Source organism: Ochlerotatus camptorhynchus, unplaced genomic scaffold, assembly GCF_037179485.1.
Source record: "Ochlerotatus camptorhynchus isolate MF236.1 unplaced genomic scaffold, CSIRO-AGI_Acam_v1.1 ptg000162l, whole genome shotgun sequence".
Lineage (NCBI taxonomy): Eukaryota > Metazoa > Arthropoda > Insecta > Diptera > Culicidae > Ochlerotatus > Ochlerotatus camptorhynchus.
In genome coordinates, this window is record NW_027040652.1 from 1,165,624 (window position 1) to 1,179,282 (window position 13,659).

At 40.8% G+C, this 13,659-nt stretch overlaps 1 protein-coding gene across 1 annotated transcript in view; it reads left to right on the plus strand.

Moving 5' to 3' along the window:
- The window catches only part of Grd (Glycine receptor), a 247,959-nt gene extending 240,419 nt beyond the window's left edge, over window positions 1-7,540 (plus strand). The window contains exons 7-8 of the mRNA XM_065222260.1: window positions 6,537-6,678; window positions 6,749-7,540. Of these exons, the coding sequence (XP_065078332.1) occupies window positions 6,537-6,678; window positions 6,749-7,472 (866 nt within the window). The 3' untranslated portion in view covers window positions 7,473-7,540. The remainder of the gene's footprint in view (window positions 1-6,536; window positions 6,679-6,748) is intronic.
- The last annotated feature ends 6,119 nt before the right edge of the window (window positions 7,541-13,659 follow it).

Genomic DNA, 13,659 nt, shown 5'->3' on the forward strand with positions numbered 1-13,659 from the left:
ACGATGCTAGGAGGCGAACCGGAAGAATCGATGAGCTACCTCCCCCACTACAAACTTGGTACGCCTACAATTCAAAAACGGAAAGAGTTCAAATAATAGATAATTGATCAATTAAAAGAACTAAATGCTCTTCACATTTATTCCGTCCACTAGTGGTCCTACGTCAAGCTTCCGTTCGTGCCCCTAGGCACAGACCCTTCTAATTTTTTTTATATATAATGCGTTTATTTTTCAGGCTCATTTGCTGTAGCTTTGCGGAGCCGATATTCATTGTTTAGATCAGAAAATTACTTAGAACTAACGTTAGTAAAGCCGGGCCGCATACTCGCGGCTATCTCGGTTAAGGGTAACAAATTGTAACAAATGGATGGCAGGGTAGGGATTGTGAACACAAGGTTTGGAGAGCAATGTGCTCTTGATCTCGAACTAAGCGACACTCTGATGAAAAGACAAACATGGGGGTACACCGATGGGCAACTAACAACTTGGGAGAACACAAGATGACACTAACTACTTAATCCTCAGATCTATCCATTTTAAAAATACATAAATTAAATTCAAAGAGTCGAGATCTCGACTCGCCAAGACATCTCTAACGGGTATCGCGGGTTGTTTTCCTCGGGCCCTGAGAGATGTGGATAGCTCAGATCTGGCAACACAGTGTAAGGTACGTTAATTTTTTTTTAAGCAATAAAACACTCAGGGAGGGCAAATATGTTATAACCCATTTATTAGTCATCCTTCGAACTACAATTTGTATTTTTTTTAACTCGATTGGCGTCCATCCGTGGCCGGTGCACCAGGTCGCGCGGGCGTCCTCGCGCGGAAGTCGGAAAACGGCGTAGGAAAATACTCCTTTCCATGTGATCCTGGAACATAAATCGAACAAAAATCCTGATTAGTAATGAAATTTGGGTTAGAAATACGTATTCCGTTTTTTTTAAATTAATTTTTTCAAAAATTGTGGCCTCAGGAAAAAAAAGTCCATTTTTTCACCCTAAAAATGCTTACAAAATCGTGGATTTAAAATTAATTTTTGACAAAATCGAAAATGTGTATACTTATTTCTTAGCAGAATATAATTCTGAACAAGATAACCTAGGCGATATCTAAATTTGATGATAACTGGTTAGAGTTATTTCCCACGCCAGTTTGAAAAACCCCGTTGCGAGATAAACGCGTTTAAAGATAAAATTTAATTTTTCTCGTGGAAAAGTGATATTTACCTTTCATCGGCGATGCCAGCTCCATACATTTGGCCTTCTATGTTGTCATCCAAGAAGTCCTTGTGTTTTCGGGTCGCCAAACTGCATCTCCGGGCTTCTTTCGCTGCATCCGTGAGGCGCGACTCCGCCTTGCTCGTGCTTTCGGCGTCAGCAGCCAGGCAGAAGTTGTAGCAGGTCGGGCCGATTTCCAGATTTAGTACTTGCATTATTTCCATGATACCCATCATCCCATCATTGAAATTGCACGCAGCAATATCAGCTGCGATGTCCACCACCGACTTCCCGCTGTGAACAGTTTTCGGTGCCATTTGCCACACAGTTGCATTGAAAGACTCGTTCGCGTTCTGAGTAAACCCGCCGAGGCACCTTTGCAGCAAGTCATCTCGGGACAACTCTGTGTAAACCGGTTTGAGAGCGACAAAAATTTCCTTCTTCATAGTAGGATTGTGATTGTAGTCCTCCAGCTCACCGGTCGGTTTCGCCTTCTGTCAGGAACACCAGGAATCCCGGCGTACTGGACATTTGCTGTGCTACGGTTTGTCGTTAGTCGATATCTTATGATTTAAAGTTGCCCAGATTTCTCGTTTCATGTCTTCGAGTGATGAAGAATGCCTCCGAATAGCTAATCCATAGTACATCGTCAGCTCGTCAATGAGTTTTCCCGTCAACTTCCCCTTTCCGCCGAGCCCTTTCGTGTTTTTAACGAGTGACCGAAGATGTTTCCCCATACGCTTTTGCACGTGGTCGATACACTCTTTCTTTTGCACGATCAAATCTTCGTATGGCTGGCTGTCAATAATACCTTTAAAGGTCTTGCTGTCGCCGTCCCGATGTGCGGTATAAGAGGTGAGGAGAAAGGAAACTAGTGGACTCTTTCATTCTGGCGGTGTTCTTATGCAACAGCAGACGTGACGTCACGTCTGTTGCTGCATAAGAAGACGCGAGAACAAAAGAGTCCACTAGTTTCCTTTCTCCTCACCTCTTATACCGCACATCGTCGCCGTCCCCGATGTATTTGCTGTATTTCGTTCCGTGTAGACTTTCGGACCGCTAGAACATCTCGATTACAGCATCCACCTCCATTTTTCCCGATGACCCTTGGTGATTTCGTTCGCACTTGTCATGATGAGTTTCCTTCCATTCCTCGTACTCTGCGGTCCCCTCCTTCTTCTCCCAGATTTCGCAGGATTTGCAAATTTTGGATTTTACCTCCAGGTCGATGATTTTCCCCGTGTGCCAGCCGATGAGAGACGTCGCGCCCAGCAAAGAAGAAAAGCCCCTTGTCTTCCACGTGCCGTCTCCGGAAACCGTCAGACCGCTCGTCTCGCCGTTCTTCTCCGATAACTCCTTCTCCTTAGTAGCTGCATTCTTCATAGACATTTGACATCCGGAAGATGTGGCGATGGAAATCGTTTTTATGAGTTTCGTGTAGAATGATTTGAAAACTGGACTCGGCAAACACATGAAGGCGCAAAACTTTGATATGCCATTCAATCCGACACCAAGAATCCGCATAGCCAGTACTATACGTCGATTAATTTCGAATCCGTGGCCGATTAGCGGGCACGAATTTATATATGTATCGTGGTTCACACTTGGAGCAACAAACAGCGAGTTTGAACCCCAACCCACGAACACTGGTTTCCTGGAATTTTAAATCCGAACCGCACTGCCTACAGACAACCAACTCCGATAGTGCAGAAAACACCGACAGTAAATTCGATGAGCCGGTAGCCAAAAGCCTGGTTCACGTTCACGTGGTACTGTCCTTTCGACATCCGAAGTTTTTTCGCTGACACCGAAACATCCTCGCTGTCACCTTCGATCTGAAACCTATTCCGCAGTTTCCGTTTCCCCTTATCTCATATCCGGTAACTGCTGTTTTTATCGCCTTTTTTCGTTGCGTACACTTTTTTGTTCGGACTCATGATTCACGTGTTTCGTACAGTGACGCACCGTAAACTAAACGCCATGCGATGAGATAGGTATACGTGAAAATCGATTGTGCGACAGTGGCGCCATCTACAATGTACGAAGACCCGATTTGGGCATCACCGGACCGCTGGCTACGTCGGTAACGGCGGTAAAACAGAAAAATTCCGAGCGCGCTCAAATGCTCTCTCAGCGCGCCGGTACATGTTTTAGGAAATCGCTTCGCAAAGCGGTAAGGAATATTCTGGCGGACTTGGAGTCTTTTTTAAATTAAAGTATATATCCCAAGGAACATTTTAAGCCATTTTTTTTGAAAAATCAAAGTGTACTCCCCCCTTAAACAACATGCACATAAATTGCAGTCTGAGAGCCCAATGCTATAGAAGTGCGAGTCTAACGAGCAGTGATTGGACATAAGCCTTGATATAACGCGTATAAAGTCGCGGCTCATGTCCAACCCTTTGAACCATGGTTTGTTCGACACCTGTGGGAGAATAGAATTTAACCATCTTCCCAAATCACCATCATTCCATTTTTGTTGATAACTGATGAGGACTTGCTGACGAGCAATTAACACCTTCCATAGCGCCCACCTTAGCCAACGAGTCAGCTTTCTCATTACCCGGAATTGAGCAATGAGATGGGACCCAAGCTAAGGTGATAGGAGTAGTTAGATGAAGCACTCAGTTTAGATCGTATTTCAGGCAGGAAATACGAGGAGTGCTTTATCGGCCTCATTGAACGAAAAGCCTACAATGAGCTAAGACTATCCGTAAAAATGAAATAATGGTCAGAAGGTAGTGAGGCAATTCGCTCTACTGCGTAAAATATAGCTGCGAGCTTCGCCACGTATAACGGAGCATGCTTTCTGCAGTTTATAGGAGGCGCTATGAAACTGATTAAATACACCAGATCCAGTGGTGGTACTTGACTGCAAAAATTGAGGGAACAACCATCGACCGATGGTGATTTGGTATTCCATGGATTTCTTGCATCATGGTCAGATCAAAATTTATAGACTTGTACTTAATAGGAAACTTATTCCACTATACCTCCGGAGTTGACCAATGTGAAATCCTAAGTTGACCTAGTGTAAACTTATAAGGTCTTTGAAGTTGACTCATAAGACCATCGAAATTGAAACGTAAGATTTCCATGAAGCGTCTGCATTAAATTAGTAAGATTAAATCCGGTAAGATCAAAGAATTAACGGAGTATTTTTGTCTCTGAAAATGCCTAAAGTTTAGAGAACTTTCGCAGATTCGGGTGTTTTTAATGTTCTTAGTTCTGAGAGTTCAGGAACTTTCCAGACTTGTTGGTGATGATGAAGTTTTTATAATATGGAAATTTCTCTGAGCTTCGTAATTTCCCAAAGTTGTTGGATTCTTTACGTATCTGGAACTTTTAAAATTTCTGGAAGTTTTTACAGTCCTTCAAATTAAAAAAGCCTCTTCTGAAATCTGTACCTTTAACTAATTTCTCTCGAGCTGTCAATTTTTACATTTTGACCATCTAATCCATCCTCTTAAACACCCAACAAATACGCGACGAAATAGGAACACAGACTTCCACTCTTGTAAAAGCCGAAATATAACATGGAAGGGAGATCCCTCTCTAGTACAGTAATGCTACCAGCCCAAGCAGGAACGAATATCTCAGTATCTTAAATTGGTATGGATGAACCTGACATAAGAGGTAAAATACCATAAAAATACTACCAAAAAAAATTTTCCACAATACCATTCCCATACCAAATTTTGCAAATGCAATACTAGTAGAATACCTGGGTGGTATTTGGTATCCAAATGTCATTTTTTGTTATTTTCAAAGTATTTTGCATGCAATTTTTTGGTATTCTACCTCTAATGTCATGCTGATCAACACTAAATGTTGTTATCAGGTCAGAACTAGGTATTTATTAGCTATTTTCTCCTGCTCGGGAGATGCTCATTCACATTCAACGAGCTACACCGGATATTTAAATGAGCGAATACCGCAGAAATAGATGGTATTTCCAACGGTGAATTTCTCACATTTCCCTCATGGTCTCTTCAACGGGGTGGCACACGGCGTTGCAATGCAACTCAGTTAGCCAATTAGGAGCTCGCATCTGCCATAACCAGCCCTCTCAAATCAGAACCAGATTTGCAATTTCATCGTGCAGTCAATCCAATCAAATCACTTGTAACAAAACAGAGTCCCGTTAGTTACACCGCATTTCAACTCGACTAATTGAGGATAATCAACTGCCGAGGAGCAAACAGCGTGCAGCTATTGAAAATTGATTGCTCGGTTCGATATCGGCGAATCAATACAAATACAAACATCATTTCACATCAGAAACAGCAAGCAGCGGTAGAATCGCACTTGGTAGTCCGTTACAGTCTGGTCCCGGTGTTTCATCAGAAATGGGCGCTTCATGAGCACTCCAATGTTTGTATTACACCAATCGAACAATTCAAAATAAACTAACATCCCACGGTAAGCGTACCAAAATGTAAATCATGCAAATTGAAAGATGAGCTTGAGTTTTTGAGCTTGTAATCCTGCAAACGGTAAAGGATACTCTGGTGGTTTGAAGATACTAACTTCAGCCGATTTGATCCAACACAGGTTTGTTAAAGGGACTCCTCGTTCGATAGCAGCATGTTTGATGTTGTAACATTTATCCAAGGGAGCTTTTGATGGTGGCGGCTGCTGTCCATTATACATGCCAGATAATAATGGAAGCTCGCAATGAACGTGAATAAAGTCAAGTGCGGGGCGGCGGCGGTGGTCTTGCCTGGATGCTACAAACTGGCACAGACACTGATGTCGGCTGGCCTTGTTCGCGTCTACAATGGGGGCTTGTTTAGAAGGAAAGATAACGTGGCGAGATGGGTCCCTTCGATTGGTGACTTTAAAGTACAGGTTAAGGATGGTATTCAGTGGCTGCCCAAGTGACCTTTGTCTTGTTGGTCACGAGGATACAAGGGAGAAAGATTTTATAGTATCAAATAAATTGTCAAATTGCCTCAGATAGTCTAGTGGGTTATGGCACGGTGTGTTTTAGCAAACAAGAAGCGATTTTATAAAGAAATCATGCACATGCATTGGATGGCTTAGAAAGCCTGTCTAAGAGTATCAAAGCCAGGTAGATATAAATTGGGGTTGGATGTTACATAAGCCCATACTTCCCATAGTTCCCTCATTATTTTAGAAATTTGCTGAAATTACTTTTATATAAAATAAACTAAATTGAATACCTCCCTTATATTGGTGTTTGCCCAAAATTTGATACTACGATAAATTGTATATCCTTCCACGTGTAGAAAACACCAGCGACCTACCATAAATAATGTTATTCATAGGCTACATATTCTTATTTTTCCCACACAGCGAATTACTCGATGCTGCTGGTAAGCTTCCACCTTCAACGTCACATGGGCAATTTCCTGATCCAGGTGTACGGGCCGTGTGTGCTGCTGGTCGTTCTTTCGTGGGTTTCTTTCTGGCTAAACCGCGAAGCCACGGCAGATCGGTAATTTTGCAACCACTCTGCGCATACCTCATCCCACAGTTAAACCAAAAATTCCATCCATTCATTTCAGCGTATCCCTCGGCATCACCACCGTGCTCACGATGACCTTCCTCGGTCTGGAAGCCCGCACGGATCTACCGAAAGTTCCTTACCCAACGGCGCTGGACTTTTTCGTGTTCCTTTCGTTTGCATTCATTTTCGCGACCATCATCCAATTCGCAGTGGTCCACTACTTCACCAAGTACGGCTCCGGCGAGTGCTACTTCAATGCAGACGAACTGACATCCAGCTCTGATGAGGACAGCGATCAAGAATGCGGTGTCAACGGCGGAGACAGCTCCCATCTTCATTCGATCAAAATCTCATCCAAATGCTCAACCGTAACCTCCATCAGCGGAGCCGGTGGAACCGATTCCAAAGTGATAGAAGTAATCCCGCTATCGATGTGCTCAATTCCGATGACACCGGTCCGAAAGTCCTCGAAAACCTCCTGGGCCGACCTTTCCTGTTTTGGCAGCAAGAATGAGGACGTTCCTCCTAGCTTCGAAAGTTCTTCATTCTCAACACCGGTGCCGTCGACCAAGCGAAGTTCGCTTCAGCTGCCTCTAGGTGGTTCCATCCAAACTCAGCGACGTCGGAAGCGAAAGAAAAGGACACCCCGCTTCAATTCGGTGTCCAAGATAGACCGGGCATCAAGGATTTTCTTCCCACTGCTGTTCCTGGCCATCAACGTGTTCTACTGGGTTCTGTATTTGTCGCGAAGCGCACGATTGCCACAGCAACATAAAAATTAAACTCCGAAGTAGTAATAACGAAACATGTGTTCATGGCGTCCCTAGGAAAGCTGAAGAACGAAGGAAAAAGGAGATTTTTTGGACAGATTCCCACGAAAAGAGCGATTTAGAAAAAAATTAAGGAAAATCACACTGATAAGAAAACTTCACTGTTTAAATAAATGTTATTGATGTAGGGCAAATATAAAAGTAGCAAATATAGTAGCAAAATTAACAAAAACTGCTTAACTGAAAATGTTGCGGTAGATGAAAGGAAGAAGAAACATGTAGTAGTTTTCAGTGGGACCACATACGCTTATTAAGACATTAGTATGTAACAGTGGATGGATTGGAGCGGTTTACTGGAGATGGGAACAACAAACAAGATAGTTTAATATGAACGAACGGACTAAGAAGGTATACTGCAACAAATTTGGACACCCACTGTAATTTTATAGAAGGTATGAAATACAAAACAACCGACTAAAGTTGATAAGGGGCTATTAATTAACTACGTAGACAGTTTTTTGGGATTATTGACCCCCTCCTCCACCTGCGTAGACAATTTTCCATACATTTTTTGTTTTAATTTGTATGGGTAATTGCTAACCCCCCCCCCCCCCCCCCTAAACTGTCTACTTAGTTTATGAACAGCCCTTAAGCAAAATGGAAGATTTGGAATTATTCTTTTTTATGATAGAAATCCCTTTAAATAATTCATAGTCAAACTCTTTAACTATTGAAGAGATAAATATTTGATTCCGGAACCATTAAAGTCTTGCAACTCAAATAAAGGTTTATTATGAAAATTTTACGGTCCCGGCACAAAGTGGTAAGCTTCCGTAACAAACTAACCGGAATCCAGTTATTTCAGAAATCGGGGTTCGTGAGCTCCATAATTCAAAACAACCAATACAAATGACAAAGCATACTTTATATATCTATCCAACTCACTTTTGGACGTTTAAGGCTTTTTAGATTTGATTTTAAAATAAAAATACGAACAGTAAGCGAAAGTACTTGATGAAAACCCTACTTTTTAGTAAGAAACTTCGATGACTTCTTAGAAACGATTGGAGAAATTGTACTTTACAATTATCAAACGATTTCCCGGATCTATTCCCTTAACAAGAAAATTTTCTCGTTGGAATTCCTGACTTTTTTTTCGGTTTTCCCGTTTCAAACAAAAAAAAATCCCGGTTATAGAATTTTTGTAGAATTATGGTATCTATTGTTTAGAGAAATAAGTGGAAGTTCTTCAAATTAAATATGCACAACATAATTCTCACAAGTTCGATCAATTACCTTCCTTAAAATTCTCCTTCATTTTTTTGACGTAGGACTACGTCTGGGATTTCTATATGGGGGTACACTTTGTGAAAACCGAAAATGGAACATGTAACAAAATTATGACAGATTTTGAACGTTAATAACTTAGCTGCCACGGGACTAATTTTAATAATTTTATCACCAATCGATCAGAAATATTTCTACGCATCTGTTAAACCTAAGGCTTTACCATTTTTCAAAATGACTCTATTGAAAATTGCACGAATGTGCAACTGTTGCTATGATAGTTAAAATTATCACCGATTGCCTGCAAAAATTGCACTTTGACTATATGTTTTAGTATTACTTCTACGTGAAGTCAACGATTTACATAGTTGAAGATGCTAATTTCAAATAACAGACTGTAGTGGTAATTTTTATACGATAGATGGAGTAGATGAAAGCATAGAGTTGATAGTTCCGTTAGAGTACGGCAGTGTGAAGATTGCATATAGATATTAGAAAAGCGAGCTAGGACAACTTTGGAGAGGGATGGTGAGGGGTGTCCCCCATGCTTGGCATACACAGTTTTGGTCACGAACTGCTCATTTGCTTATAACTTTGCACACAGTTGACGGAACATAGTTCTTTTTGAAGCAGTAGATAGAATAGAGTGTAAGCTTGTTATAGATATGTACAAAAAAGTAGATTTTAATGCTAGTAGTAAAAGGTATTTGTTTTTGCGTTGTAAAAATGAGGTGAGAATTGCTCACTACACATCTCGGAATTTAAGTGTTAAATTGATTAGTGTTGATTCAAATGTTAAGCTTTACCTAATCTTCGCATATCTATAGTAAGCTATGAGCCTAATCTATCAATTACTTTAAAGAAAAACAAATTTTAACATCTGAGTGAAAAGTTATTACCAAATGAGCAGTTGGTGTGTACAACTGTGCATGCCAAGCATGGTGTCCCCCCCCCCCCTCACCACCAATCATTTTCAATGGAATTCACCTTAAATTTCCCATAAATTATTCCTCTGAATCACTCTCAAGATTTCAAAACCTCGCGTTGTTGGAATTTTGCCTAGAACTTTTTATGAATTCACCTCAGATTTAATACGTCCGTAAGAATACGGACGAAATTATTTCGCAATTATCATAAGAACTTAAAAATTCCTGATTGATCCTGAATCCTGAAAATTTCATCAAGGCACAACCCAATCTTGATCTTTGTCGTCAGATCTGTAAACTTGAAAATCTGGAATCTTAATCTCTTGAATAGGGTAGAGGACTACTTCAGCATAAGCGCCCATTTCCGTCAAATCGAACGGAAACATCAAATATAGCAATAATTCCGACGTGAACGAATGAATCATACGTTCGGTACAGTACAACAATACGTGAAACAATAATAATATCAATGATTTCACCGTGCACAAATCAATAATACGTTTGATTCTATGTGTTAGCTCATAAGCTACAAATCAAAGCCTATACGTGCGAAGTTCTATGTAGAACGAAGGAAACCCAATGGCACGTCATGGCTAGGGATGTAGTACTGATCGTACAGGTGCCGGTTTCACCAGTAATACCGGGTGAATTTCTGGTACCGAATTACCGATACTGGCATGTTTTTTTTTTGGCGTAGGACTACTTCTTTGATTTCTATATGGGGGTACACTTTGTGAAAACATAAAATAGAACATGTAACAAATTAAGAAAGATTTTGAACGTTAATAACTCAGCTGTCCCTGGTCCAATTTCAATAATTTTATCACCAATCGATCAGAAATATGGCTACGCATCAATAACAATGCTTCCGAATGTTGATTTTCAACAAGAAACTATTGAAAAACTGGTAATCATCCAGCATTGTCCAAAAGCGTCGAATTAACTAACAAATCCACCAATTACCTACATGCATATGCTGCTTCCCCAGCACAGTCGTCAGAGAACAGTAAGTAGACGAAACAAGTCGAAGTGGCATTCGCCTCCGATCCTCGGGCGCGTGCAAATAGGGAGGATGGAATTGCGTAATATTTTGCACACTCATCGCCATATTCAGAACCAAACGCAAATTCTTCGAGATAACCACCATCCGTCGTCTGGCTGGCCGTGGCGGTGTCTGACAAATCTCCGGTCTGATTTAGGAGGTGTGCTGAAGGTGTTCCTGAAAAATGAGATCCGTGATGCTGTCACCTACACTAAACACGCCAAGCGTAAGTGGCCATGGATGTCCTCTTCAATAAAACGGCCCTTTTCAGGGCCATCAAGCTTACAGCTTAATCAGTAAATCAGTATTCAGAACCACAAGCCCCCAACGACCACACAAAATGCTCTCCAGAGCTGTAATCTTGTAACCAAACTTGCAAGCAGGGGTGCAAGTGATTTTGATTGATTCTCTTAATTAACTTTCTCTTTGAAAAAGATTACTACAAATTTGGTACGCCTACAATTCAAAAACGGAAAGAGTTGAGATAATAGATAATTGATCAATTAAAAGAACTTAAACGCTTCTTCTTCTTATTCGCATTTCAAGCTTATTGCTAGTGATTGCACAATGATACTCTATGCCCAGGGAAGTCGAGAAAATTTCCAACCCGAAAGATTCCCTCGACCGGACCGGGAATCGAACCTGCCGCCTCCGGCTTGGTAATACCGTGCGTTTACTGACTAGGCTATGAGGCCCCTATGAACTTAAATGCTCTTTACATTTATTCCGTCCACTAGCGGTCCTACGTGAAGCTTCCGTTCGTGCCCCTAGACTAGACACAGACCCTTCTACTTTTTCCTTTGGTTTATTTTTTCCATCGATCTTGTTTTCCGTGCTGAGCACCAACGCTACCGACGTGCCAGGAAGGCAGCTCCCTCCTGGACCCTACCTATCGACCCATCAACTCATGAACCGGGGACCAACGGCTTTACTTCCCATCCGAAGAAAGGCGTGATCAGAGATGTTATGCCTCAGAACATCCCGGCGGCGCCGACTGGGATTGTACCCAGGCCTGCTGGGGTGAGAGGTAATCACGCTTACCACTACACCACCGGCGCCGTTAATACTGGCATGTGAAAATACCAGTATTTTTGATAATGGTCATTTGAAAAATGCTAAAACTAATTTCTAATGATTTAAAATAGAGTTTATAGTATTTTTAGCAGCACTGTCAACGAGTATTTATTTTGAAATAGGGGAAATGTATGTAATGTCGGCCTAAGTGGCCCTAATTTGGGCCCATACATAAATTCAGCAATCGACTAAATTTTGAATAGCAACCAAAAATATCCATTAGTACCGTCTCAATGACGCGTTTTACTAGATAAAATTGATAAATAGCAGATTTTTAGCGATTGGCCCAATCTTAGATACATATGCCATCATAAGAGCCATTTCCCATATATTTTATATTTGTACTCAGGTCTGTCATGGTGGTTCTTTTTGGTTACTCTATGAGTAACCAGCACCGTAAATCGATTTGATTTATAGGTATTTAAAATCAGAACTAGCTGGGCACAAAAAAGTCGATCTATGATGTAAACTTCAAGTAAGTTCCGAGGACTACATGAAAATCGTGTACTAAGGGAAGTTTAAAGATCTTTAAGGTTAAGTTTTGAGAAGTTTACGGCAGTTCCATGAACACAAAATGCGAGCTTGATGAAGATCAGAGAGCTTCATGACAGTTTCATCAAGTTCATGAACTTTACAATAACTTCAAGAAATCTTCTGAATCATCTTGGTAAAACCCACATAAATAGACCTATCGGTTTTTTGTAGAGTTCAACTTTTTCATGATAAGATAGAAACAAAGTTTACAAGACGAGGCTCGGTAGCTCAGTGGTTGCCGTTTACTGAGCAGAAGGTCGGGAGTTCAATCTCAGGCCCGTCCCCTTCCTTGCAATTTTTCACTTTGCCTTATTCTATACCCACTAGATTTTAAAGAAAACAAATTATTCTTTAACACCGGATCGCATAACTTACCACAGTGTGGGTCCTGATCTAAAAAAAATAGAAATTGGATGAGTGCGCGCGCGTGTGTGTGTGTGTGTGTGTTTGTGTATTATAATCGCTCTACCAAAATTCGATCCCTGCGTGTGCGTGCAACCTTTCCCCACATCCAACATCCCAGTGATTTCTCGTGGAAGCGCAGAGGATTTCTCGGTTTCCTTCACAGCGAGTACCACGTCAACACATTCCTTCCCATTCCCTAGTTGACCTGCATTCGGACACGGCCGGCGCTGGTATTGCTAAATATTAGATCTCCAGTTCTTACACATTGAGGATGAATGTTAGTCCCAAACATCATCTGTTGGTTCTCTGTGTAATTGCAGCTGATCTGGTAATAACAGAGCAGCAACCGTGGGCGGTCAATCAGATTTATTTTTAAGATAGAAACAAAGTTTACATGTAAATTTGTCAGGAATCTAAGGAAAAACCGATTTCCTTGGATTTTTTTTAATTGGATTCCTAAAAACAAAGTACATGCAGCATACATTTTTTTCTATCTCATCATGATAAATGTTCTGACTAGACAAAATCGACAGGTAGATTTTTGCGGTTTTATAGTCCAACTATGTGCCATGATGACATAGAAAAATATGTTTTCTCGTAAATTTTGTTAAGAAAACTATGGGAAAAATGTTTTTTTTTTTTTTTATTTCTAAATCTTTTTTTTTTTTCCTTTATAGATTTACGAAATATTTTTTCTGGTTGTTAAGCTTCTCATTAACTTCAGAAAAATTGCGGGAATCATAGTTTTAAAATTTTTAATAAACTTTTGATAACGTCAGGGCAGATCTGAGAACTTTAAATATGACCAGAACTACGGGAATGTTTTATGATCCTAAATAGTAGATACCACTGTCTCAGGGCTTTTACATAAATTTAAAAAAAAAATCAAGAACTGTTATAGGAAATTTCAGGAATTTATCAAAAGTTTAAT